Source organism: Vombatus ursinus, unplaced genomic scaffold, assembly GCF_900497805.2.
Source record: "Vombatus ursinus unplaced genomic scaffold, bare-nosed wombat genome assembly UNPS02014785.1, whole genome shotgun sequence".
Taxonomy (NCBI): Eukaryota; Metazoa; Chordata; class Mammalia; order Diprotodontia; family Vombatidae; genus Vombatus; species Vombatus ursinus.
The window spans coordinates 14,219,656-14,243,084 of record NW_020954563.1 but is presented as its reverse complement, the minus strand read 5'-3'; the positions used below and the strand labels follow the sequence as shown (position 1 = coordinate 14,243,084).

The window sequence follows — 23,429 nt, the reverse complement described above, 5'->3', positions numbered from 1 at the left end:
CTTATTACAAATTTGTATAGTCATACAAAGCAAATGTCCATATTAGCCATGTTCCAAAAAGAAAGGAAGAAAAAAATAGATGAAAATATGCTTCAGTCTGCACTCTGAGCCTATTGGTTCACTATTTGGAGGTAGATAGCATGTTCCATCATGAATCCTTGAAATTGTGGTTGGTCATTGTACTGTTCAGTGTTACTAAGTCTTTCAAAGTTAAGATTATCTTTACAATATTGCTGTTACTATGTAAATTGTTCTCCTGGTTCTGCTTACTTCACTCTGTGTCGGTTCATTTAAGACTTCTCAGGTTTTTCTGAAACCATTCCCTTTATCATTTCTTAAATCACAATAGTGGTCCATCATATTCATATACCATAATTTGTTCAGACATTCCCCAGTTGCTAGGCACCCCTTCAATTTCCAATTTTTTGCTAACACAAAAAAAGCTATTATAAATATTTTTGTACGTATGAGTCTTTTTCTTCTTTCTTTGATTTTTTTGGGGCAATAGATCTAGTAGAGGTACTGCTGGATCAAAGGACATGTACAGTTTAATAGCTTTTTGGGTCTAGTTCCAAATTGTTTTCCAGAATGGTTGGACTAGTTCACAACTCTATCACGGTGCATTAGTGTACCTATTTACTCACACCCCCTCCAGCATTTGTTATTTTCCCTTTTTTGATGTTTTAGCCAATCTGATTAGTGTGAGGTGGTACCTCGGAGTTGTTTTAATTTGTATTTGAGTAATTATAAGTGAGTTAGAGTATTTAAAAAAATAGCTATTGATAGTTTTGATTTTTTTCTCCAAAAACTATCTTCATATTCTTTGACCATCTATCAATTAGGGAATGGCTTTATTCTTATAAAATTGACTTAGTTCTCCATAGAAGTGAGACCTTTATTAGGGAAACTTGCTACAATTTTTTTCTCTAGTTTCCTACTTTTCTCCTAATTTTAGCTTCATTGGTTTTCTTTGTGCAAAACCTGTAAAATTTTATGTAATCAAAATAGTCCATTTTAGCATAAGAAGCACTTTTAAATTGAATTTCTGCAAGTATTTTGTATGCTTTGGTAGGTTGATCCTCAGATATTTTATGTGTCTTTTTTTTTAGTCATTTGGAATGGTATTTCCCTTTCTATTATTGCCTCCTGGATCTTGTTATTATTATATAGAAACACTTTTGATTTTTAAAGATTTATTTTTGTAGCCTGCAACTTTGTTGAAGCTACTATTTTAATTAGTATCTTTGCTGATTCCCTAGGCTTTTCTAAGTAAACCATCATGTTAGTAAATACAAATAATTTTATTTCCTCTTTATCTATTTTTATACCTTTAATTTCTTTCTCTTGTACTGCTCTTGCTAGCACTTCAAGAACTATATCAAATAATAGTGCAGAGAGCACAAATTGTCAGCATTTCTGTATATTACTAACAAAATCTAGAAGGAAGAGATAAAAGAGAAATTCCAATTAAAATAACCATAGATAGTGTACAATACTTCTAAGTCTACTTGCCAAGAAACACACAGGAATTATATGAACACAATTATAAACCACTCCACACAAATAAAGACAGCTCTAAATAATTGCAGAAATACTAATTGGTCATGAGTAGGTCAAGCCAATATAATAAAAATGACAATACCACCTAAATTTACTTATTTAGTGCCACACCAATCAAGCTGCCAAAAAATTACTTTACTGAACTAGAAAAATAATAACAACACTCATCTGGAGGAACAAAAAAAAAATTAGTATCAGGAATAAATGAAGAAAAAATGCAAAGGGAGGGGGGGCCTAACAGTACCAGATCTCAAACTATTCTACAAAGCTATAAGCATCAAAACAATTTGGTACTGGGTAAGAAATAGAGAGATTGATTAGTGCAACATATTAGGTAAACAATATACAATAATAACATGAAGAGTAGTCATCCTTATTTTACTCCTGTATTTATTTATTAGGAAAGATTCTAGTATATCTCTATTGCATATGATGCTTGATTTTGGTTTTAGGTAGATAATTTTTATGATATTTTTAAAAAGTCTCTTTACTCCTATATTTTGTGTGTATGTTTTTGTTTTAGCATAAATGAGTGCTATATTTTATCAAAGCCTTCCCCCCCATATTGAGAAAATCATGTGGTTTGGGTTTTTTTTTGTTTTATCATATAGCTAGGTCTCAATTAGTTCAAATAATGAATCCATTGAAATGGTCCCATGTACTCAAACTCATCCTACTTGAAGTTATAATTCTGTAAAATATAGTGATTAGTTCTAGCTCAATGGAAATATGCAGTGTGAATTCAGGTGATATGATCATTTAAGGGGATTCATTATTGGTACTAATCAGGACCTAGATGTATGATTAACTGTGTTTTCTCAATGTTGAATTATCCTTACATCCTTGGTTTAAATCCAACTTGGTCACAATGAATGATTTCTTGGATAAATCATTGTAGTCTATTTGACAGGATTTTGTTTAACTTTTTTTTATTCATTAATGATATAAGTCTACGGTTCTCCTTCTGTACTTCATCCTTCCCTGCTTTAGGTATTAGGACTATATTTGTTTCATAAACAGAATCTGGTAGAGTAATTCTCAGTTTTTGAGAACAATTTATGTACCATTATGTTGCCAACTATTTCTGCTGTGTAAGTCATAAATTCTGCTTTCACAATTCTTATTTCTCTTTAATCTATTCAGGAACACTTGCTATAGTTCTGTGCTGTCTTGGGAATCCACATGGTCCTCTGCTCTCATCTGTTCTCAGGTATTTTCCGTTGTCTTGCAATATTTATTCAAAGATGTCTGTACTCTTTTAGTTGATCTGGGCGGCTATATTTCTGTCTGTTATTAATATCTTCCCTATTGATTTATCTATTAATGCTCAAGGTCATTAATGGATTTTCCTTCCCCCTTAGATCTTTGATAATTCTGGTCTTTTATATTTCTATTGCTCACTTTTTGACTCCTTCTCCTTTAATGATAGTTTACCTGGTGTCTAGACCTCAAAACTCTATCAGGCTCTTCCCATATAGGGCAATTCACCTTTCATTGACTTCAGTCTCTGCCTCAAGTGACTTATGGGGAGACAGGTCTGGTCCCAGCTGCATACCAAGCTCTTTCCCTCAGGCTTAGTGGAGTGCCACACAGCCACACACATGTGCCTTTTGCCAGTTCCATCTGTTCCTTAGTTCTGTGGCTCAGCTCTGTTGCAGCACAGAGCACTGCCATGCTCCTGTCCAAAAATACCTTTTGGTTTTCTGTGGCACAGGGAGATGGGAGAGAGAGATGGTGAGTAAAATTGAGTTGTGTTGCAAGCCCTTTGCTAGGCTCATGTAGCACTGCCCAAGCATAGTGAGTGATGAGGGAGGGGTGTTGAGTGAGGGCATTAGGAATTAGGAATTAGCCTTCTTTATTCATTGGATTGTTGTTTCATTAGGGTTCTTGACCATAGAAGCAGCTGAAATTGCCTTATCTCTTGTGCACAAGTCCTATTTTGGAGAGATTTGAGAGATCATGAGCAATGGGTAGAGTGTCAAGTCTATCTTGCTGGTCAAGTGACCCAGAAGTCTACCATTGTATTCTAAGTTTGTGCCCACTTTTCTCCTCATGGACTCTGTATTTGTGGGAGATTGTGCCCCAAATTTGGGGGTAATGCTTTGTAACTACTGTTTTTGTTATACAATTTAAGCAAGAGTCATTGTTAAAGAACTGAGTCTACTGACTGATTTTTAAAGGGAAACAAACCATTGGGGTCTCATGAGATTCAGTGTTAGGATAACTACCTGCAGGGTTACCCTTGGAACCCTAACTAGTAGCCACCTCTAAAGGAACCCAACTTGCCAGAACCAGAGGTGATCCCTGAAGGGATTCTACTTTACATAATGGATCCAGAACAAATGAGGTGATAGTCCTGCTATTCTCCATCATTGTCAGACGATGTCTGGAGCACCATGGTCAGTTCTAGATGCTATATTTTAGAAAGAACATTGGCAAGCTGTAGAATGTCTAGAAGAGGGTAGCCAAAATGGAAAGGGGACTTAAAAATCACATTATATGAACATAGGATAAAGAAATTATGAATGTTTAGCCTGTTAACTTCAATCATCCTAGGAGACAACTTAGGAGGGATATGAACATAGTCTAAAAACATTTGAAGTGCCTGGCACCAGAGGTCAGAAGTAGGATCGATGGATAGAAAAGCAGCAAGGTAGATTTCCATTTTTTATAAGGAAAAACTTTCTAACAACTAGAACTCTGCTATAATGGAATGGACTGAGAGAATGAGTTCATAGTATGTCAAACTAGAAGTGCTTTTTAAAAATCTTCTCTTCATAAGTTCATAGATCTGGAACTGGAAGGAACTTTATAGTCTGACCCCCTCGATTTAGAGATAAAGAAAATGAAGCTGAGGGAAGTTAAATGACTTGCTCAGAGTCACATTAGAAGGTAAACATTAGACAAAGTATTAGAAGCCAAATCCTTGGTGGGATTCCTGTTAGTGTTTCTTCTCCTCTAGCATGCTACCTCCTTACCAACTCTTTACTTTTATAGATGAGTGAAAGAGGCAAAGTAACTTTCCCAAGGTCCAAGAAGTAGTGAGTGGCAGAACTAGACCTTGGTGTGTTAACCAGAAAGGATTAGAGACAAAGACAGCAGATCCAGAAAGCCTGTCCTCCTCACTTGAACCCATCCATGATTCACACTCACAAGGTAAGGAGTCCCAGAGACCCTTTATCATGGCCTCTTCCTTATTCACTCTCTCTAGACAAATCTAGCCTAGTCCTGCCTCTCCCAGGAAGGCTGGTCTTTCCCTCTGTCAAGAATACACTGGCTCTGGGCCCTGAACTTGGGTCAGGGTCAGGGGGAGGGGGCTCAGCGTGGTTGGAGTTTATCTTACTTTCACTCCAACTCTTCCCTTGGACCTTAACCCATCATATTGATCCAGACACACAGACACCATGCAGTTCCTACTGCTACTGGAATCCCTAATGTTGGGCCTGGGGCTGGCGCTTCTGGTGAGAGAGCCCTGGTGGTGAACAGGGTCCAGGAGACCTTGTGAAAGGGAAAGAGGTTGGGGGTGGTGTCATTTTCAGGTTCTTGGAGAAAGGGATTCCAGGAGGGAAGGGATAAGACGGTTCCAAGAGAGATGAGCATTGGGTTAAGAGCTCCTTTGGGGAGGGAAGAGGAAGTATGAAGAAAGGATTTAGGGTGGTCTCAGGGGCAATCAAATAGGGGCAGAATTATGCTTTCAGAGGGAGCAGTTTGGGGGCTGGGTGAAGGAAGAGGGGCTATATTATAGGGTCCCCAGTGGATGGGAATCATGGTTTTAGGAAATCCCTAGGGGAAAACATTCCTTTTTGACCTTGGGTCCCTTGCTCTGCCCTTGGATCTGGCTGATTAGTTGTTGGTTGGGGAGGGAAGAGAACTAGAGTTCCCAACATACCTTTCCCCTCTCCTACTTTCTCCAAATGTCTGGTACCCCAGGGTTAGGAAGTTTTCTGCTTCCCTCCGTTCCAACCCGAGTACCCCCAGGCACTTAGCTTTTCTAGGAATCCAAGGTGTCTCCCAGTGGGAAACATAAGAAATAAGAAGACACAAAATGGCAGGATGGTAGAAACATGGCTTAACAACAATCTGAAAAAGCTCTGGGGTTTTTAGTTCCTGGAAACTCAATATGAGTCAACAAAGTGATGTAGCAGTCTAGGAAGTTAATGTGATCTCAGGTTCCTGTAAGATATGCAGAGTATCCTGAGATAAGGAGGTAGTTCTGATCAAATGAGATAATATTTGTAATGCACTTTGCAAACCTTAAAGAGATAAATACTAGTTGTTTATTATTGTTTTTGATTATTGGTGTACTCTGCCCTGATTAGACTGCTTCTGGAGTATTGTAAATATGGGACTATTTAGCCTGGCGAGGAAGGGAAAAAAAAAGGCTGGGGGTGGAGACTGGGACAGCTATCTTCAGTTACTTGAGGGGCTACCACCTGAAAGGATTAGACTTCTATTTTACTCCCAGGGGGAGAACTTGGAGAAATGGGTAGAAATTGCAGAGGCAAATTCAGGTTTGACATAAGATACAGCTTCCTATCAGTCTGAGCTGTCCCCAAGTGGAATGGGTAGCCTCTGAAGGTAGCAAGTTCCTTATCACTGAAGATCTAGCATAATCTGGGGGACCTTTTGTCAGACATGTTATAGAGGGGATTTTGTTCAGGTAGGAGTGGTACTGATTCTGTGATTCTGAAACCGGCCTGAGGGTGAGGTTGAGCTCAGGTTCCCCACACTGGGCCTCCTGAACACGAGGTGAAGAGGTCAAGAATGGGAACTGAGAAGGATGAATCAGAGCTTATGGGAGAAAAAGAAATGGGGAAGCTCAGGGTCCTGACCTGGGTGGTACCTCTGTGTGTGAAGTGGATGGAGTGGGAAGGTGGTCTGTGGACCTCTGAGCTGGGGGAGAGAAAGGACACGAGGAAAATATGTAGGGGAAACACAATGAAGAGAGAGTTTAGGGAGCAGTAAGGGACCTAGTGGGGCAAGACTTAGGTGGCACTACCTCCTCCCATCCTAACTTCTTATAGGTCCCACCCTGGAAAACTGCAAAAGAACCCATGACCACAGCAGGTAAGTCTTCTCAGTGGGACTTCTGGCCAAGTGGCCAAGGGTGAGGTAATGGTGGTGGTGGTGGTGGTGGGGGTGGTTCTCGGAAGGACCTTCACTGGGAAAAAGCAAAAGGGCAGATTGAGATAGAGACCCAGGGGTGAGTCTGGCTGTCTAGGGACACTCTAGCCCCAGTCTTTGAGTGAAGGCCCAGGTCTGGAGGTGGCATGTAAATGAGTTGTTGCTATTATTGTAATTATGAGTGGGGAGGGAGGATGACTTTCTACTTCCTCAGCCAAAACACCCACACCCCTCAGTCCCTTCTTAATGCCTCTTGCATTCCTAATGCCTCCCTCCCTTCCTTCCTTCTGGGTGTCCCACTCCCCTCTCCCAACCTGGGCTACCAGTTTGTGAAATGGCAAACACCAAGCACCTGCTTTGTGTAGGCAACTGTGCCAGGCACTGTGGGAAATACACAATACATGGAGAAGCATTTTCAGGCCCATTACTCACTGGTTATGTGAACATAACCAAATCACTTAACCTTTCTGAGATGTACTCAGTTTCCTTGTTTGTAATCAGTCCATCAATCAATAAGCATTTACTTAGTGCCTATTATACATCTGGCAATAAATCAGTCAACAAACATTTAGTAGGCTCTGGCTATGTACCAGGCACTGTTGTTAGGCACTAGGTAACACTCGTGCTCCCTTGAAGTTGTGAGAGAAATATGTAAACTGCGAAACACTGTAATAACTGGGGTTTTTATTATTGTGCGTAATCTGCCTTTCAAATGTTTGAAGGATGAATGAATAAAAAGGCAGTGAAGTATAGTGAAATCTTCTACCTTTCCAAAGTCATCAGCCATCACTCAGCTTTACTGTCCATACAACAGAACCAAATAGAACCAAGTAGAACCAATATAGGCTCTGATCGCCTATATTCTGTGTTATTAAGATCCTTTCCAGTTCTGACATCCAATGTTATAAATGTTCTCCCAGCTCGGACATTCTATATGGGGTCACAAAGAGTCGGGCACAACTGAAGCTCATCCCTCCTGACTATTTGACAAACTTCAGTGGCTCCCTATTACTTCTAGAATGGAATATAAAAACCTGTTTGGCTTTTAAAGCCCTTCGTAATCTAGTCCCTTCCTAGCCTTCCAGTCTTCATACACCTAACCCTCCTCCACATACTCTGTGACCCAGACATACTGGCCTGTTGCTGTTACTTGCACATGACATTCCATCTCCTGACTGGATATTTTCTTTCTTTCTTTCTTTTTTGATGGATTTTGTGAAACTAGAATTTTATTTTTAATTATTATTTTTTAAATAAGTGAGTTTTGGCTGGGTTTAGAAATCTTTGTTTTTCAGAGTTTGGGGGCAAACGAATGTACTCTCAGAGCAAGCCCTTTGGTGATGGGTCACATATAGCCAGATAATCCCCGAAAGCTCCTGCGGAATTTATGAGAATTAGTAAAAGTATTTACTCTAGGATACTCTGAAGGAGAGAGGGGGCAGAATGGCCCCCACTACATTATTACTCATAGCTAACATTCGTATGGTGCTTTACCATTTTCCCACAACAGCCACACGAGATAGGTGGCTGAAGTATTATTATATCCTCACCTTTTTTTTTTCTAGATAAGGAAAATGAGGTTCAGGGAATTGAAATATCTTACCTATAGTCATAGTAATCGACAAAGCAGGACTCAGATGCAGGTCTTGGGGCTGCAACATCTCTGGGAAGAGATGAAACAAAAGGACAAACCAGCTTCCTCTTCAGTCATTTATTTTTTTAAAGTTTTCAACATTCACTTTAATAAGATTTTGAGTTCTAAATTTCTTCCCCCTCCCCCACTGGACATTTTCATTGTCAGTCTCCCTCCTCACCACCTCCTGGCCTTCTTTAAGTCTCAGCTAAAGTCCTACCTTCTACTAGAGACCTGACCAGGTCTTCCTTTTTTTTTTTTAAGAGGCAATAAAGTTAAGAGTCACCTAACTAGGAAGTGTCTGAGGCTGAAGTTGAACGCATGAAGGGTCCTCATGAGTCCAGGGCCAGCGCTCTATCCACTGAGACACCTAGCTGCCCTGACCCAGTCTTCCTTAATCTTAGTGCCTTCCCCGAGATTATTTCTAATTTATACAGTATGTGTATTGTTTATGCATATTTGTTTGCATGCTGTCACCTCCATTAGACTGTGAGCTCCTTGAGAACAGGGACTGGTTTTGTTGTTGTTGTTGTTGTTGTTTTTGCATTTCTTTGTATCCCCAACAACTTAGCACAATGCCTAGCATGGGCACATTTTGGTAGTGCTTAACCTTGCTTCTTGACTTGACATATGTCATATCCCATTAACTAGACTGCTAGCCCCTGGAGGGTAGACCTGAGGTTGGCTGCATGCTGTAGGGGCTCATTAGGCATTTGTGGGTTAATTACAGTCCTGACCAGTGGAGATCCCTGTTACTTCCCCTTCCAATATCGAGGCCAGCTGTACCACCAATGTACCAGGAAGCACCGTCCAGGACCCCGCCCCTGGTAAGCTCCTGACCTCCCTCCCCCTGCTAGGCTGTATTGTCTTGGTCACAATATTCTGCAAGGCTCTCAAATGAGGATATTACTCCATTCAAATAAACTACCTTTTTTTCTCCTTGGGAAGATGGGGGAAGGTGATGTATATTACTTTGACATTGTACTAGTGGTATGGCCTGGGGCCAGTCTGACCCAGTTTCCTGGTCTGTAATGACTTTGGCACTCCCTTCTAGCAGGGTTATTGACAGTGTAAAGATTTGTAAATCTTAAAATTCTAGAGAAGTGAGAAGGTCCTATTGTTACCTCCCAGTCTCAGGCCAACAGCCTCAGGAGACCTCCCTTCTTGCAGATTTATAGATTTGTAAATCTTTAAATTTTGGAGAAGTGAAAAGGTCCTGTTATTATCTTCCTGTCCCAGGCCAAAAGCCTCAGGAGACCAGGCCTTCCTGGTCTCCTCTCTCCCTGAAGTACAGTGGTGGTGGTGGTGGTGGTATCCTCTGGCAGGATTTTTGGGGAGGTGGGCCTTTTGGGGGGTATACCACCTGGGTCTGCAGAGCAGGGATGACCCCCTCTTTCTGCAGGTGTGCAACCACAGATAACTATGATCGGGATCAGCAGTGGGCCTATTGCCTGGAGACCAAGAAAGTGAAAGGTGCCTTGGGTGGAGCTGCACTCCCTTCCTCCTCCCTGGTCTCTCCTCTCTTTCCATTGCAGAAAGTCCTTGGACCCCTCCCCCACCCTACTCCCAAGCTAGGAATTTGGATGCAGCTCAGGGTTTACTGCTTCACTTCTCCAAGAAGAAGGGTCTCTGGGGTGACTATCTCCAATCTCAATCCTTAGGCAGATAGAAACCTCCTAGGGCTACTGTGACCAGGATTTCATTCTTCCTGTCATCACGCTCCCCTAGCCCCATTCCTATTCCATTCAGGGACTCTGAATCCTCAGTGCTCAAATGCAAGAGCCTTCTGTCCATAGATCACTGCAAGCACAATCCGTGCCACCAGGGCGGGACCTGCATCAACACTTTTCATGGAGCTCGCTGCCTCTGTGCCCCCCACCTCACTGGGCATCACTGCCAAAAAGGTGCCAATTCACTTGAGGTCCACTGTGCCTGACTCTGGACCCTGGGTTTCTGGGTACTCAATACAGTCACTCCCATAGGGAGGGTGGCCCCAAATCCTATGTATGGGGAGGAGGTTCTACCCTTGGGGGCCTCATCCTGTCAGAATCTAGATGATAATAGTATAATTATATATATATATTTATACATACATACATATATAGATAACATAATTATAAATTATAAAGAATTGTAAGATTTGCAAAGTGCTTTACAAATATTATCTCATCGTATTCTCACAACATCCCTGAGAGAGAGGTCATATTGTTATCATGATTTTATAGATGAGAAAACTGAGATCAAGTGACTTGCCAGCGTCACACAGCTAGTTTAGTGTCTGAGGTAAGATTTGAACTCAGATCTTCCTGACTTCAGGTCCAGTGTGCTACCAAGAACAATCTCAGAGATGCGAGAAGGGGACATATAAACACCTAAGTCAGGGACCTTGCCTCTTGGGACCCATTAGTGGCACATCTTGGCACACCCTCACTCTTTGTACTGCCCTTAAGCATAGGCCCTTGCAGCTAGGTGGTATGGTGGATAGAGGCCTGGAGTCAGGAAGACATCTTTCCAAGTTCAAATTCAGCCTCAAAGACTTAACTAGCTGTGTGACCCTGGGCAAGTTACTGTTTGCCTCAGTTTCTTCATCTATAAAATGAGCTGGAGAAGGAAATGGCAAACCCCTCCAGGATCTTTGCCAGGAAAACCCCAAATGCGGTCATGAAGAGTTGGACAAGAGTGAACACCAACACCCTATTCTTAAGCAGCATGCTTTCTGCCCCCAGAGAAGTGCTATCAGCCTCAGCTGAGGCAGTTCTTTGATGAGGATGAGACATGGCTTCGTGCAGAGCCACCAGGAGTGGCCAAGTGCCGGTGTAAGGGCCCCAGTGCTGACTGCAAGTGGCTGCCACACAGCCAGGGTAAGGATTAGCCTGGCACAACCTCAGGGAAGCCGGAGCCGGGAGGGTGGAGGAGGGACAAAGCCCCAAGTCCAAAGACTTGGGTTGGAGTTCTAGATAGGCTACTGATTACTTACTTGGTGTGACTTCCTATTTACTGTATCTGAAGCTTCTGAACTCTCCTTCATTTTCCCAGCTGGAAAATGAGATATGATTATAGGGTTTCTAAGGGATCTTCCAGCTTTGACACTAACCTTTTATTTTCCAAGATTTCTTTGGAAAGGTCCTTCTAGCTCTGACATTCCACGTTCTATGCCCTATTCTCTTGGCTCCCTTCTACTTCTGAGTCTATGTTCTCAGGTTTCTTCTAGCTCTAATGTTGTGTTCTATGCTCTATTCTGTGTTCTACTATCTAATCTCCCTTTCAGTTCTGAGTCTATGTTCTAAGGTTCCTTCTACTTCTGAGGTTAAGTGTTCTATGCTCTATTCTGTGTTCTATCTATTCTCCCTTTCATTTCTGAGTCTATGTTCTAAGATCTCATCTAGCTCTGACACTTCCTGGGGCTTGTGATCTTTTTAAGTTCTAACATTATTTGTACATCCTCTCTAATTTTCTAAAGTTCTTGCCCTCTCTAATGGACTTTGTTCTAAAGTTCCAAAAGTTCCTTTGTTCTAAGACTCCAACATTCTATACCCTCAGGCACCTTTCAGCTCTAATAGCCTGTGTTCTTTTTCTTGATCCTTTCTAGCTCTAAACATCCCATGTTCTTTGATTTCATTTATGTTCCAGATTTCTTCTGGGTTCTGTGTTTTAAGGTCTCTTCCAGCTCTAAGGTTCAAAGTTCTACAAAACCTTCTATATCAGACACTATGTTCTTCTGGCTCTAACATAAGGTCCATTCTAGTTCTAACTTTTGTATCCTAAGTTCTAAGGTCTTTTCCAACTTTTAACTTTGACATTTTATATTCTAAAATACAATCTACCTCTGAGGTTCTATGTTCTTGGATTGTTTCTAAATCTAACACTATTTTCTAAGTGTCTTTCCAATTCTAGACATTCTATGATCAGTGGTTCCATCCAGGTCTGACATTGTGCTCTGGTCTGGTCATTGTGAAAATGAGACCCATTTCAGGACTCTGGGGGAGTTGTTGGTAGGGGGAGGTTGGTCAGCACTGGTGTGGGACACCACTCACCCTTTCTTCCAAAAGATTATACTGAGAACTCTGTCCTCTCCCCAGCCTGCCTGGATAACCCCTGTCTCCATGGAGGGAAGTGCTTGGAGGCAGAGGGCCAGCCTGTCTGCCATTGTCCTCCAAGTTATGCAGGGTACTATTGTGAAATAGGTAGGTTCAGGCCCCTTTCAGGCCAGGGCACTCAAGGTGGGTTCGAGGGGAGATGTGATCACTAGGGCCTACAGAAAGGGAGAAGCACAGGGAGATGTCCTCATTCTCCTTCCCTCTTTTAGAAGCTGACATGTCCCCTTCCCCCTTTTAGAAGCTGACAAAGGGAGAGGGGAGACGGAATGTGGTCTAGTGGAACCAATACTGGATTGGTTTCCACATCAAAAAAGGGGATTTAAACTAGATGATTTTTAAGGTTCTTTCCAGCTTGGAATCCTATCATCTTAACCTATGAGATCCCCAGGTTCTAGTCCCAGTTCTTGCCGTATGCAAGTCACTTCTTTCCCAAAGGAAAGAAAAAAATTGAGGGGATGGGGAGAAATGACAAAAGTGGGGTGGGCCAACTGGAGGAAGAGAGCCCAGTTTTGGGGAGCTCCCCCTGCCCTTCCATTTCTGGATGGCCTCTCTTTATTCTAGACACTAGTGTGAAATGTTATAATGGTCGGGGACTCACCTACCGCGGCACAGCCCAGACCACATTGTCAGGAAAGCAATGCCAACATTGGTCCTCAGAGGCCACATTCCGGGATCTGTCCAGGAAACAGGTGCTGGCCAGGGGGTTGGGCCATCACCCCTATTGCAGGTGAGGAGGGCTTGGGGTTGAGTAGGGCTTTCATGAGAAGAGGGGAGCAGTCTAGGGAATGGGGAGATGGGGAAGGAGAGGCAGGTTCAGGCAAAGCCAGGGAAGAAGAGGGGAGTAAGGCTTTGGGGAGGAGTATGTGTGGAGCCCAGACCAGGAAAAAGATGAGAAAAGGTACCAAGGAGATTGTTGAGTGTTTTAAGTTGAGTGGAGGACCCTCAACTGTACTGCGTACCATTTACATATGGTTTCAGGAACCCAGACAATGACACTAGCCCATGGTGCTTTGTTCACACTGGGACCCGGATGAGCTGGGAGTACTGTAGTCTGTCCATATGCCAACAACCAACTCAGAGTCCAGCCATTGCATCACAGCACTTAACTACATCTGCTCCATCATCTTTTACAGGTAGGATAGGGACCAGGAGGGAGGAGAGGGGGAAAACCTCATCTCAATGGTAAAGGGGATGGGGAATTCACATAGAAAGCAGGTCACAGAGGGTGTAGAATGGCAGAGGGCACTGGATGGGCACAGATGGGATGTCCAGGGCTGTCACAAAGGACAGGGTAGGCAGAGAGACATAGGTCTGAACAAATTCGGGTGGAGGCAGCGGGCACAGCAAACAGGGATGTAGTGGGCACAGCAAGGCACAGGTGGGCAAGACTCCAGAAGTCATGACTCTAAGAACAGCTAGGTTATGATGGAGGGCACTAGAGTAAATACAGGGCAAGTGTATGGCTGGCAGTGAAAGTGAGCACAGGTTGGGTGTAGAGGGCATGAAATGAACACAGAAAGAACTTTTTAGAGGTGCTCCATGGTGGACAAGAAATAATAAAGACTGCAGAGAAAGAAGGCAGGCAACTATTATGTCATGAAATGGGCACAGAAAAGGTACAACACTGACTCCATTCAAGGGCACAAAGTGTGCATAGGCTTTGGAACAAAAAATAAAAGCATTGTGCTTATTCATAGTGTACAGACAGAGAGCATCAGTGGGCACAAAGTGAGCAGAGAGGGGCTGGATACAACTAAGAAGGCAGGTATGATATAAAGATAGTACTGACAGAAGATACTGATTGGGCCAGACAGGAGAAACACATGGGCTGGCAAGACAGTGGGCAGGGCAGGCAGAGGTTACTGGATGGGTACAGGCAGTTGGAATGGGACACTGAGTGGGCATTGAAAACACATGAAATAGGAACAGAGCAATATAAAGGGGTCAGCACAGGCAGAAGGCACAGGTTGATAACAGAAACCACAGGATAGGAACAAGAGGATTTTGGTGGGCACAGAGAGAAATAATGAGGTTAGCATGGGGACAAACATGGACAGAGAGCATGAGATAGGCATTGGCATGAGGCTGTCATTCATAGAAGGCATGGGGATGACATAAATGGATACAATGTGGACATAACTAGGGTAGGCAAAACACAAGTTGGCACAGTGTGAGCACTAAGAGAACAAGGCTGGCAAAGAGAAGGAGGTTGAGTGTAAACATAAACACCAAGATTGGATATGGGCAGGCACTGGTAGAGGGCACAAGGAATAGAATGTAATTTCTATTACAAAACAAGGGCTTTTCCATTTTATCTTTATAATGTCCTAGCACCTAGTAGGTGCTTAATAAATGCTTGTTGAATTGAATTAAACTGAAGCTACAGATAGTTGTCAGAAGAAATGGTACCATCACAGAATGGTTGTAGAAAGAATAGGGCAGGTAACAGCACAGGATGAACAGGAAAAAGGGCACTGAGTGTGCACAAGCAAAGGATAGGCACAATGAGGGAAACTGGATAGGCAGAAGTTAGGGCCCTCAAATCACTAGATGACTTCAAAGACCCCTTTTAGTCTTAGTTTTGTAACAGCTATTCTCAGTTAAGGGAGGGTATACACCAGAGGGACTTCAAAAGGATGGGAAAAGACTATGAAAGACAGAACTATGGGAAGGGAAAACTATAGCTCAATGGAGTAGGACACGGTGGGGGGAGAGGAAGGCAGGGATCTCAGTTTTGGGGCTTCCCCTCCCCAACCAAAAGCATGGGGCAGGGACAGGCAGTACAAAGTTAGGGGTTATTACTATAAGATCACAGGCAGGTCAAGGGGTACACACAGAGGGCATAGGGTGAGCACAGATATCAGTGTCTCTGGTGGGCATCAGTCATGAGTCTGGTGCTCGGGTCCCTTCCAGCATCACTCAGGGAGCCTCTCCAGTCCCAGCCTTCTCGGAGGAAGATTGGCTCTGTGGCTTGTGGCCAGCGACAAAAGAAGAGGCTCTCTGGGATGACTCGCGTTGTGGGAGGGCTGGTGGCATTACCAGGGGCACACCCCTACATAGCAGCGCTCTACCTGGACCAGACCTTTTGTGCTGGCAGCCTCATTAGCGCCTGCTGGATTCTCACAGCAGCACACTGTCTGGAGAGCAGGTGAGTGACCCAGGGCTCTTCGGCTGGAACCACCCCAAGATTTAGTTGTTCCTTTGGGAGGATTACTCTGGGCAGCAAGAGAGTTTAAGCTTGGGATGGGAAAAGCTAGATCCCTTTATGGACACGGCAAGAGAAGGCTTGGGGATTCCTCTCTCTCACCTTTGTCCCTTCCAAGCAGGGAGGTTCAGGGATTTGGATATGAAGATCAGACTTGGGGGTCCGACTGGAGGTGACGAGCAGGGGGTTGTGTAGGAGGTGGGACCTGGGTTGTCTAACGGCGCGCTGCGAAGCTGCCAGCCAGTGTTCCCATAGGCCTGACCCAGGACTGCTGACTGTGGTTCTGGGCCAAGAGCGATACAAAGAGAGCTGTCCGCAGTGCCAGGAATTCTCGGTGCGTGAGTACCGTCTGCACGAGGGCTTCCGGACTGACACGTTCCAGAACGATATTGGTAGGTGCGGGCGAGTCGCCCAGGGCCAAGAGGATGGCCTCAGCCCAACTCGGTACCCCAGTGCTCCCCTTAGATAGGGAAAAGGGGTTGGAGACGAGGAGGCCCGGGCCCGAACCCCAGTAGCACTCAAGCTCTGTCTTGGTTGATTTCTGGGGCGTTAGCGCTGGTGCGGCTGCAGGAGACAAAGAACGGCAGTTGCGCGCAGTTCACGCCCTTCGTTCAGCCAGTGTGCCTCCCCGATACTTCGGAGCCTCCGAGTGACGCCCTGAGCTGCCAGGTCGCTGGCTGGGGTCACCAGTATGAAGGTAGTAAGCAGAGGGCAGTGAAGATGGCTTTTTCCCTTACCTGGGTCTGCACGGGAGATGACCCGGATCGAGGCAAGGAAGGGGCCTTAAAGGGTGGCTAATGAAAGGGTCAAATTAGTGTGAGAGGATAGATGGCATAAGATGGCATGGACAGCTGCAGAGTGGATAGAGTTGGCCTTGAAAGCCCATATTACTCTCCTGCCTCTTTGCTTGGTACCAGTAGGCTGTGTGACCTTGGGCACACAGTCATCACAGAGCAGCAACTTCATTTCTAAGACTGTAAGGTGGAAAGCAGGTGCTAATCTGTGTTGGTGGAAGGAGTGTACTCACTTGGATTTCCCTGCACTGACTAAATCTAAGGTTTGGTTAAAAAAAAAAAAGATGGGAAAGAGCTTTGGTAATGTAAATATGGGCCGTAGTAGCCTAATGTAGTGAAAGTATTTCAGATTTGAAGTGAGAGAACTCTGAGGCCTCTCTGGCCCTGACCTCTACTTAACTGGGTGTTCTTGGGCAAGTCACTTCTACTCTCTGGTCCTCAGTTTCCCCAACTGTAAAATAGAGGATTATTCCCTCTAAGGTACCTTGCTAGCTCAGAATCCTTATGATCCTATGGGGGAGGGGTTAAAAGGGTCATAGATCTTCAAGAGCCATACAACTTTCCCACATGATTTGCGGGGCCTTGCTCTGGTGCAGGGAAATTCCAGCATTTGTTTGAGTCTTAAAGAGTCCTTGGCTCCCTATAGATTTAAGCGGTTCTGCTGCTCACACCCTAACTCAGCTTATAGACATTTTGGGAATGACTTCCTTGGGCACAGGACTCAGGACTGGGGTCGGGGGAGAGATGAAAAGAAGGGTAGGAAGAAAATGTGAGTCCCAAACACAACCGGGGGACAGGGGTGGCAGCGAGTAGACCCTAACCTTGGAGGGCTCCGATTGGGCCCTCCACCCCATCACCCTATCAAAGAACACAATCTGGTCACCTTTCCTGCCGTACTACACTGCAGGGGCGGAGGACTACTCTAGTTACCTGCAGGAGGCTCAGCTTCCGATCATTCCCTACGAGCTCTGCTCAGCCCCAGAAGTGCATGGGACAACTGTCACCCAAGACATGCTGTGCGCCGGTTTCCTGGAAGGGGGCACAGATGCCTGCCAGGTGAGCGGAGAAACAGGTCACAGGAAAAGGGGAGCGGGGAGGCAAGAGGCAGGGACAAAGCACTAACACGTCAATGGCCCAGGGCGACTCCGGAGGACCGCTTGTGTGCGAAGAAGCAGCGGATCGGCTCACTCTGCGCGGAGTGGTGAGCTGGGGCACAGGCTGTGGGAACCGAAACAAGCCTGGAGTCTACGCCAACGTAGCCAATTATCTAGGATGGATCCGGGAAAACACTGCCTCCTAACAGACTCTGGGTTTAACTTCCCCTGGGGTGGGCACTCAGGGCCAGTGGGGGTCCTGGTAATGGGGCGGGTCTAGAATGAAGAGTGTGAGATAGCATTACCTTGGCTTCTGGATCTTCTCTCAGCGCCGTGGGGCACTAAAGGGGTTTGTCTATTCTCTGGCCCCAAACAAGTCCTGGAAGGTGGAGGAGACGTGAGTTCGGATCAAATTTTGGTATCACAGTGGGTGTTGGTGTCATAGAGGATGCTGATATCACAGCGGTAACCGAGAGAGCAGCAATGGGGGCTAGGACACGCCCGTGGGGCTCAGAGCGCAAGGCAGGGAGTCCTCTATCTCCCTGTAATGGGCGACTGGAAGACATACATCAGCGCGGTACTGCGGGACCAGCGCATAGATGACGTGGCGGTGGTGGGGCATTCGGACAACCGCTGCGTGTGGGCCTCGAAGCCTGGAGGTCTGCTGGCTGCTATCTCCCCACAGGAGGTGGGCATACTGACAGGCCCTGACCGCCGCAGCTTTCTGCAGTCTGGGATCACCTTGGCAGGTCGACGCTGCTGTGTCATCCGCGACCACCTCCTAGAAGACGGCGATGGTGTTCTGGACGCCCGGACCAAAGGGCTGGATGGTCGCTCTGTGTGCGTGGGACTCACGCCAAAGGCCCTGATCGTGCTCATGGGCCGACGGGGCGTGCACGGGGGCACACTCAACAAAACTACTCACCATCTTATCAGGGGCCTGCGGTTCCAGGGTATCTAGGATGCCAGGAGCCAGCGACGAGAGGCAGGGAATAAATACACATGTAATGTAGCCTGAGTCCTGTTCTGGAAAGTGGGACAAGAGGATGGATTTTGGGCTACCCAGGGCCTCACTCTCTGGCTGCCCAGAGAGGGTGACCTTCCCCTTTTAGAGGATTGCTTGGAGCAAGTACTTATTTAGAATTGTGGAGCTGGAAGTCAGGGTTGCTCATCCTTCTGACTCAGTGATTAGAGCCATGGAGATTCAGGGCAATCTCACAGCCAAGGCAGGACTCAAAGTTCTCACGCACAACTAGACTCACAGCTGCCTCCAGAACAAATAAATGCCAGCGAGTCCAGCATCAACCCTAGTGCCATCTTCCCAGAAGGCAGTGGGGTTCTGTAGTGGAAGATCAGGCCAGTACAAAAAACAAGGGTTGGGATTAGGGATTGGAAAAGGCTTTTGATAGAAGCCTTATTATTAAGCACTATATGCCACACATATCCAATTAACCTCTGGGGATTTAAAAAAAAAAGGTAAAAAAAGTTTGTCCTTGTTCTCAAGGAGTTCACATTCTTATGGGAAGGGGGAGGGAAAACAACATTAAAATAACCTTGTACATACAAGACATATACAGTGTAAATAGAGGATAATCTGAAAGGGACGATAATACTAGTAAGGGGGTCATGGTGGACCCTGAAAAGCCTACTGGAGAAGGTGGAATTGAAGCTGTTGGGAAGGAGGCTAGGAAAACCAGGAGATCCAGGTGAGGAGGGAGAGCATTCCAGGTATAGGGGATAGGGAGGTGGAGCTGGGAGTTCTGGCTAGGCCAGGCCCTGTTTGCTTCCACTGACTCTTCAGAGCTGTCTAGGGTAGGACATGGAGCCCAACTAAAACTAGGACTGGGAGGCCCCTGGCCACCTAGAAGGTGGGCTTCTCTCTCCTTGTCTTTGAAGTCATCTTCCTCCCTCAACAAAAACTCCCATTGGTAAGGATCCTATATCCATCCTCACAACAATCTATTGAGGAAGGAAGGACTGGGATTTTTATTGCCCACATTTCTCAGGGAAGGGAAACTGCTCAGAAAACTTCAAAATATTTTAAGCTTAAGATCACACAACCATAAGAATATGGGTCTCTCAACTGCAGAAGTCCAGAACTCTCTTCACTCCATGCACTGACTCTTTTTGGAGGCAACAAGCTGAGATTGCCAAGCTTATCCCAGCCTTTTCCTTGTATAGCCACTTCATTCTTTTCCCTCTCATGTTCTCCTTTCTCTTTTCTACTTCCTTTCCTTTCCCCTTCATTCCCTAGACATTTTATTATATTCCCTTCTACTCTTTCTTTTCTCTCTCTCCCTCCTCTTCCTTCCCTCTTCTCCTTTCTCTCACCCAGCCCTCACTTTTCTCTACCTTTCCTGTACTCTTTCTCCTCTACTTTCCCTTCTTTTTTTCTCTGGGGGAGGGGCATGGGCCTTACAGGGATAGGATTTCTTGAAAAGGGGTCTCAACTTATAAGTTTGGTGAACTAGTTCCAGTGTCTCTTCTAACTGAACCCTAGAGAGGATTGAGTGAGGGGTGGCCTCAGGCAAAGGGTGCAGGGTTGAAGGTCCTGGGAGGGATGAGACTGGGAAAAACCACCCCTTCTAGGCATCAGTTGGCCTCTGGAGCCACGCATAAGGCTGTGAACAAGGTGCCCAGGGACCTCCTTCCCTCTGAGAAGAATCTGCTCAACAAGTATTAAGCTCCTACTGTCTGCCAGGGACTGTGCTGAGCCCTAGAGGTACCAAGACAAAGCATAGTTCCTGCTCTTAAGGAGCTCACAGTCTAATGTGGGAGACAACATGCAAGTAACTATGTACAAACAAGATATATACAGGTATATACAGAAATACACAGATAAATTGGAGATAATCGACAGAGGCAAGACACTAGCATTAAGAAGAATAGAGAAGAGCTTCTTGCAGAAAATGGGATTTTAGCTATGGAAGCAGTTTCCTTCACCCCCAGGCTCCAGGACTCTGAAGTTCCCTTTCTCTCATCTCTTTGCCCCCAGCTCCCTTCTGGGGGTGGGGAGGAGCCTGGCTGTTTCATTCTGGGGAAAAAATTCATAATTAATTAAGCCTTTGCTTCTTTTCTCTTGAAGCTATGGGCTGCAAATGAGAAGGATATCGGACCTCCTGGTTCCCCATTTCTATTAAATGAAGCTATTTCATTTACCATATCTACTAAATGAAGCTGCTTTATTTACTATTTACTAGTGCTGCCTTACTATCCTTAACCTCCTGCTCCCCTTCCCTTGCTTCTTTTAAAAAAAAAATTTATTTATTTTTAGTTTTCAACATTCACTTCTGTAAGATTTTGAATTCTAAATTTTCTCCCCCTCCTACTCCTTTCCCCCCTCCTCAAGACAGCATGCAATCTGATATAGGCTCTACATATACATTCCTATTAAACCTATTTTCACATTAGTCATGTTGTAAAGAAGAATTAGAACCAATGAGAGGAACCACGTGAAAGAATAAGCAACAACAAAAAAGAGTAAATAATATGCTTCAATCTACATTCAGACTGCATAGTTCTTTTTCTGGGTGTGGATAGCATTTTCCATCATGAGTCTTTTGGAGTTGTCTTAGATCCTTGCATTGCTAAGAAGAGGTAAATCTATCAAAATTAGTCATCACACAATGTTGCTGTTAATGTGTGTAATGTTCTCTTGGTTCTGCTCACTTCACTCAGCCTTCCCTTGCTTCTTGAAACCACCTGGTGGCAGCTCCTCCTTCACTGCCTTGCTCCATAGCCTTATTGGGAATCTCTGTGATCTGAGCAGCAGAGAACATGAAGGATGGTACTGCCACTTGGACTCTCAAACCCAGTTTTCCTTTGGGGAAACTTCTATGGCATCTTAGAGTTAGAATGGCACTTAGATGTCATCTAGTTCAACTCTCACCTGAACAGGAACCCATTTTCCAGTGTCCCTACCAAGTGGTCATCCAGCTGTACTTCCATGAACAGGAAACCCGCTGCCTTCTGAGGCCACCCATGCTAATGTCTTTGGTGGGGCAGCCCCAATGGTAGGAAGTTCTAATGCTGAGCTGCTGATTTCCCCCTTGTACCTTTACCCAACTGGTCCAAGTTCTGCTCCAGGGCTAGCTAGTGTTGGCAACAGGATGGCTCCAGACTTAGTTTTTATCCTGTTTCTTGATCTGGTCACTGAAAATCTTAGAATCAAAGAATTTAGAGCTGGAAAGAACTCTCTCTTTCATAAAGGAGGAAACTAAATTCTAGAAAAGGGAAATGACTTTTCCACGGTCACATAAAATTAGTTCCTCAATTGTTCCTCAGTTTAAAACTCTACCTTTTATTGACACATTGTGCCTAGATCATTCAATTCTGAAGGGACAATCCTCCTCTTCAGATTGAATCCTCATTTGTCACAAAGAGTAACAATTAAGCAATATACTGTGACTATATCTAAAAATATATACATTCTGTCCCCAGTAGTTCCCATCTCTCTGCTAAAAGTTACTCATAATTTATTACTTTTAAAAATAATTAAATTTTTTGTTATTCTGAATTTCACAATCATCAGTTTGCATTTCCATATATAAAGAACAGAAAAAGAGAATTATACTAAGAACAAATCTCCATTATGTACAGCTTAGTTTTTTAAAGTATATAAGGACATTTAACATGTTCCAAAGCTTCCCATCTGTCTGTTTTCTTCTGAACCAACTTCCATTTAGCTTTGGGCACTTTAAAAAATGCTTCACTGATGCTCTTATTTTTTTCCTGTCTTATTATGCTTACACGTCTTGTTCCCAATATTCCCCTAGATTTAAAAACAAACAAACTTTGTAACTAACAAGCATAGTATTTTTAAAAATATTTTATTTTATTTTATTAAATATTTCCCAATTACATGTAAAAATTTTTTAACATTCATTTAAAAAGTTTTTGAGTTCCCAATTCTTTCTCTTACTCCTGCCTTCCCCTACCCATTGAGAATGGAAGCAATATGGTATCAATTATACATGTGAAGTCATGCAAAACATTTCCATATTAGCCATGTTGCAAAGGAAAACACACACACATACACACACACACACACACACACACAAATGAGCAAAATAAAGTAAGAAAAGTATGCTTCATTCTGCCCTCAGAGTTCATCAGTTCTTTCTCTGGAGGTGCATAACATTTTTCATCCTGGGTCCTTCGGAATTGTCTTGGATCATTGTCTTGATCAGAGTAGCTGTTTTTCACAGTTGATCATTTGCTGTTAATTGTGTACAATAGTCTCCTGTTTCTGCTCACTTTACTTTGCATCAATTCATATGTCTTCCCAAGTTTTCTGAAACCATTGTCATTTCTTTCTTTCTTTCTTTCTTTTTTTTTTTTGGTGAGGCAATTGGGGTTAAGTGACTTGCCCAGGGTCACACAGCTAGTAAGTGTCAAGTGCCTGAGGCCAGATTTGAACTCAGGTCCTCCTGACTTCAAGGCCAGAGCTTCATCCACTGCACCTCCTAGCTGCCCCCATTGTTGTTTCTTATAGTACAATAGTATTCCATCACAATCATATACCACAACTCCAACAAGCATAGTATCTTTGAAAATATGCTGAACTTAAGAGCAAACAAAATGAACATTTCCATATACATAGTAGAACAGAAAAGAAAGCATTGCACACGAAACTGTGAATCTCTATTCTGATAGCTTGCCTTTTCTTTTATCACAAATTCAACATGTGACTTTCAAAGCTAGCTTGGAGATTGAGATATCCAAATCTACACAGTCTCCCATGCCTTCTGACTTGACTCTGCCCCAAGAAAATTTCAGGTAACATTTATAGGAATCTTAAGCCATCTCAAACACATCTTTATTTCCTACCTGCTGTACTCATTTTAGACTTCTTTGATTTCTCCACCAAATCCCCAGTAAATTTATCATTGGGAAATCTCATGATCTTGCAAGATCCAATCA

General features: G+C 44.1%; 2 protein-coding genes across 4 annotated transcripts; both read left to right on the top strand.

Annotated features, from left to right (window-relative positions):
• The first annotated feature begins 4,934 nt into the window (after positions 1 to 4,934).
• Positions 4,935 to 17,811, top strand: F12 (coagulation factor XII). 3 transcript variants are annotated; one of them, XM_027867036.1, is made up of 14 exons: positions 4,935 to 5,021; positions 6,585 to 6,627; positions 9,048 to 9,144; positions 9,720 to 9,790; positions 10,114 to 10,221; positions 11,044 to 11,178; positions 12,397 to 12,501; positions 12,976 to 13,141; positions 13,393 to 13,547; positions 15,328 to 15,562; positions 15,875 to 16,011; positions 16,173 to 16,316; positions 17,321 to 17,469; positions 17,552 to 17,811. In XM_027867036.1, the coding sequence occupies exons 1-14, from the start codon at positions 4,965 to 4,967 to the stop codon at positions 17,711 to 17,713; spliced, it is 1,764 nt and encodes a 587-aa protein (XP_027722837.1). In that variant the 5' UTR covers positions 4,935 to 4,964; the 3' UTR covers positions 17,714 to 17,811. The 3 variants fall into 3 exon arrangements, with proteins under 3 accessions (XP_027722837.1, XP_027722836.1, XP_027722838.1); XM_027867035.1 differs by having other exon boundaries at positions 16,173 to 16,388; XM_027867037.1 differs by lacking the exon at positions 16,173 to 16,316.
• Positions 17,812 to 17,906: 95 nt separating this feature from the next.
• On the top strand, positions 17,907 to 18,500 carry PFN3 (profilin 3). Its single transcript, XM_027867038.1, has one exon. The coding sequence runs from the start codon at positions 18,055 to 18,057 to the stop codon at positions 18,466 to 18,468; it is 414 nt and encodes a 137-aa protein (XP_027722839.1). The 5' UTR covers positions 17,907 to 18,054; the 3' UTR covers positions 18,469 to 18,500.
• The last annotated feature ends 4,929 nt before the right edge of the window (positions 18,501 to 23,429 follow it).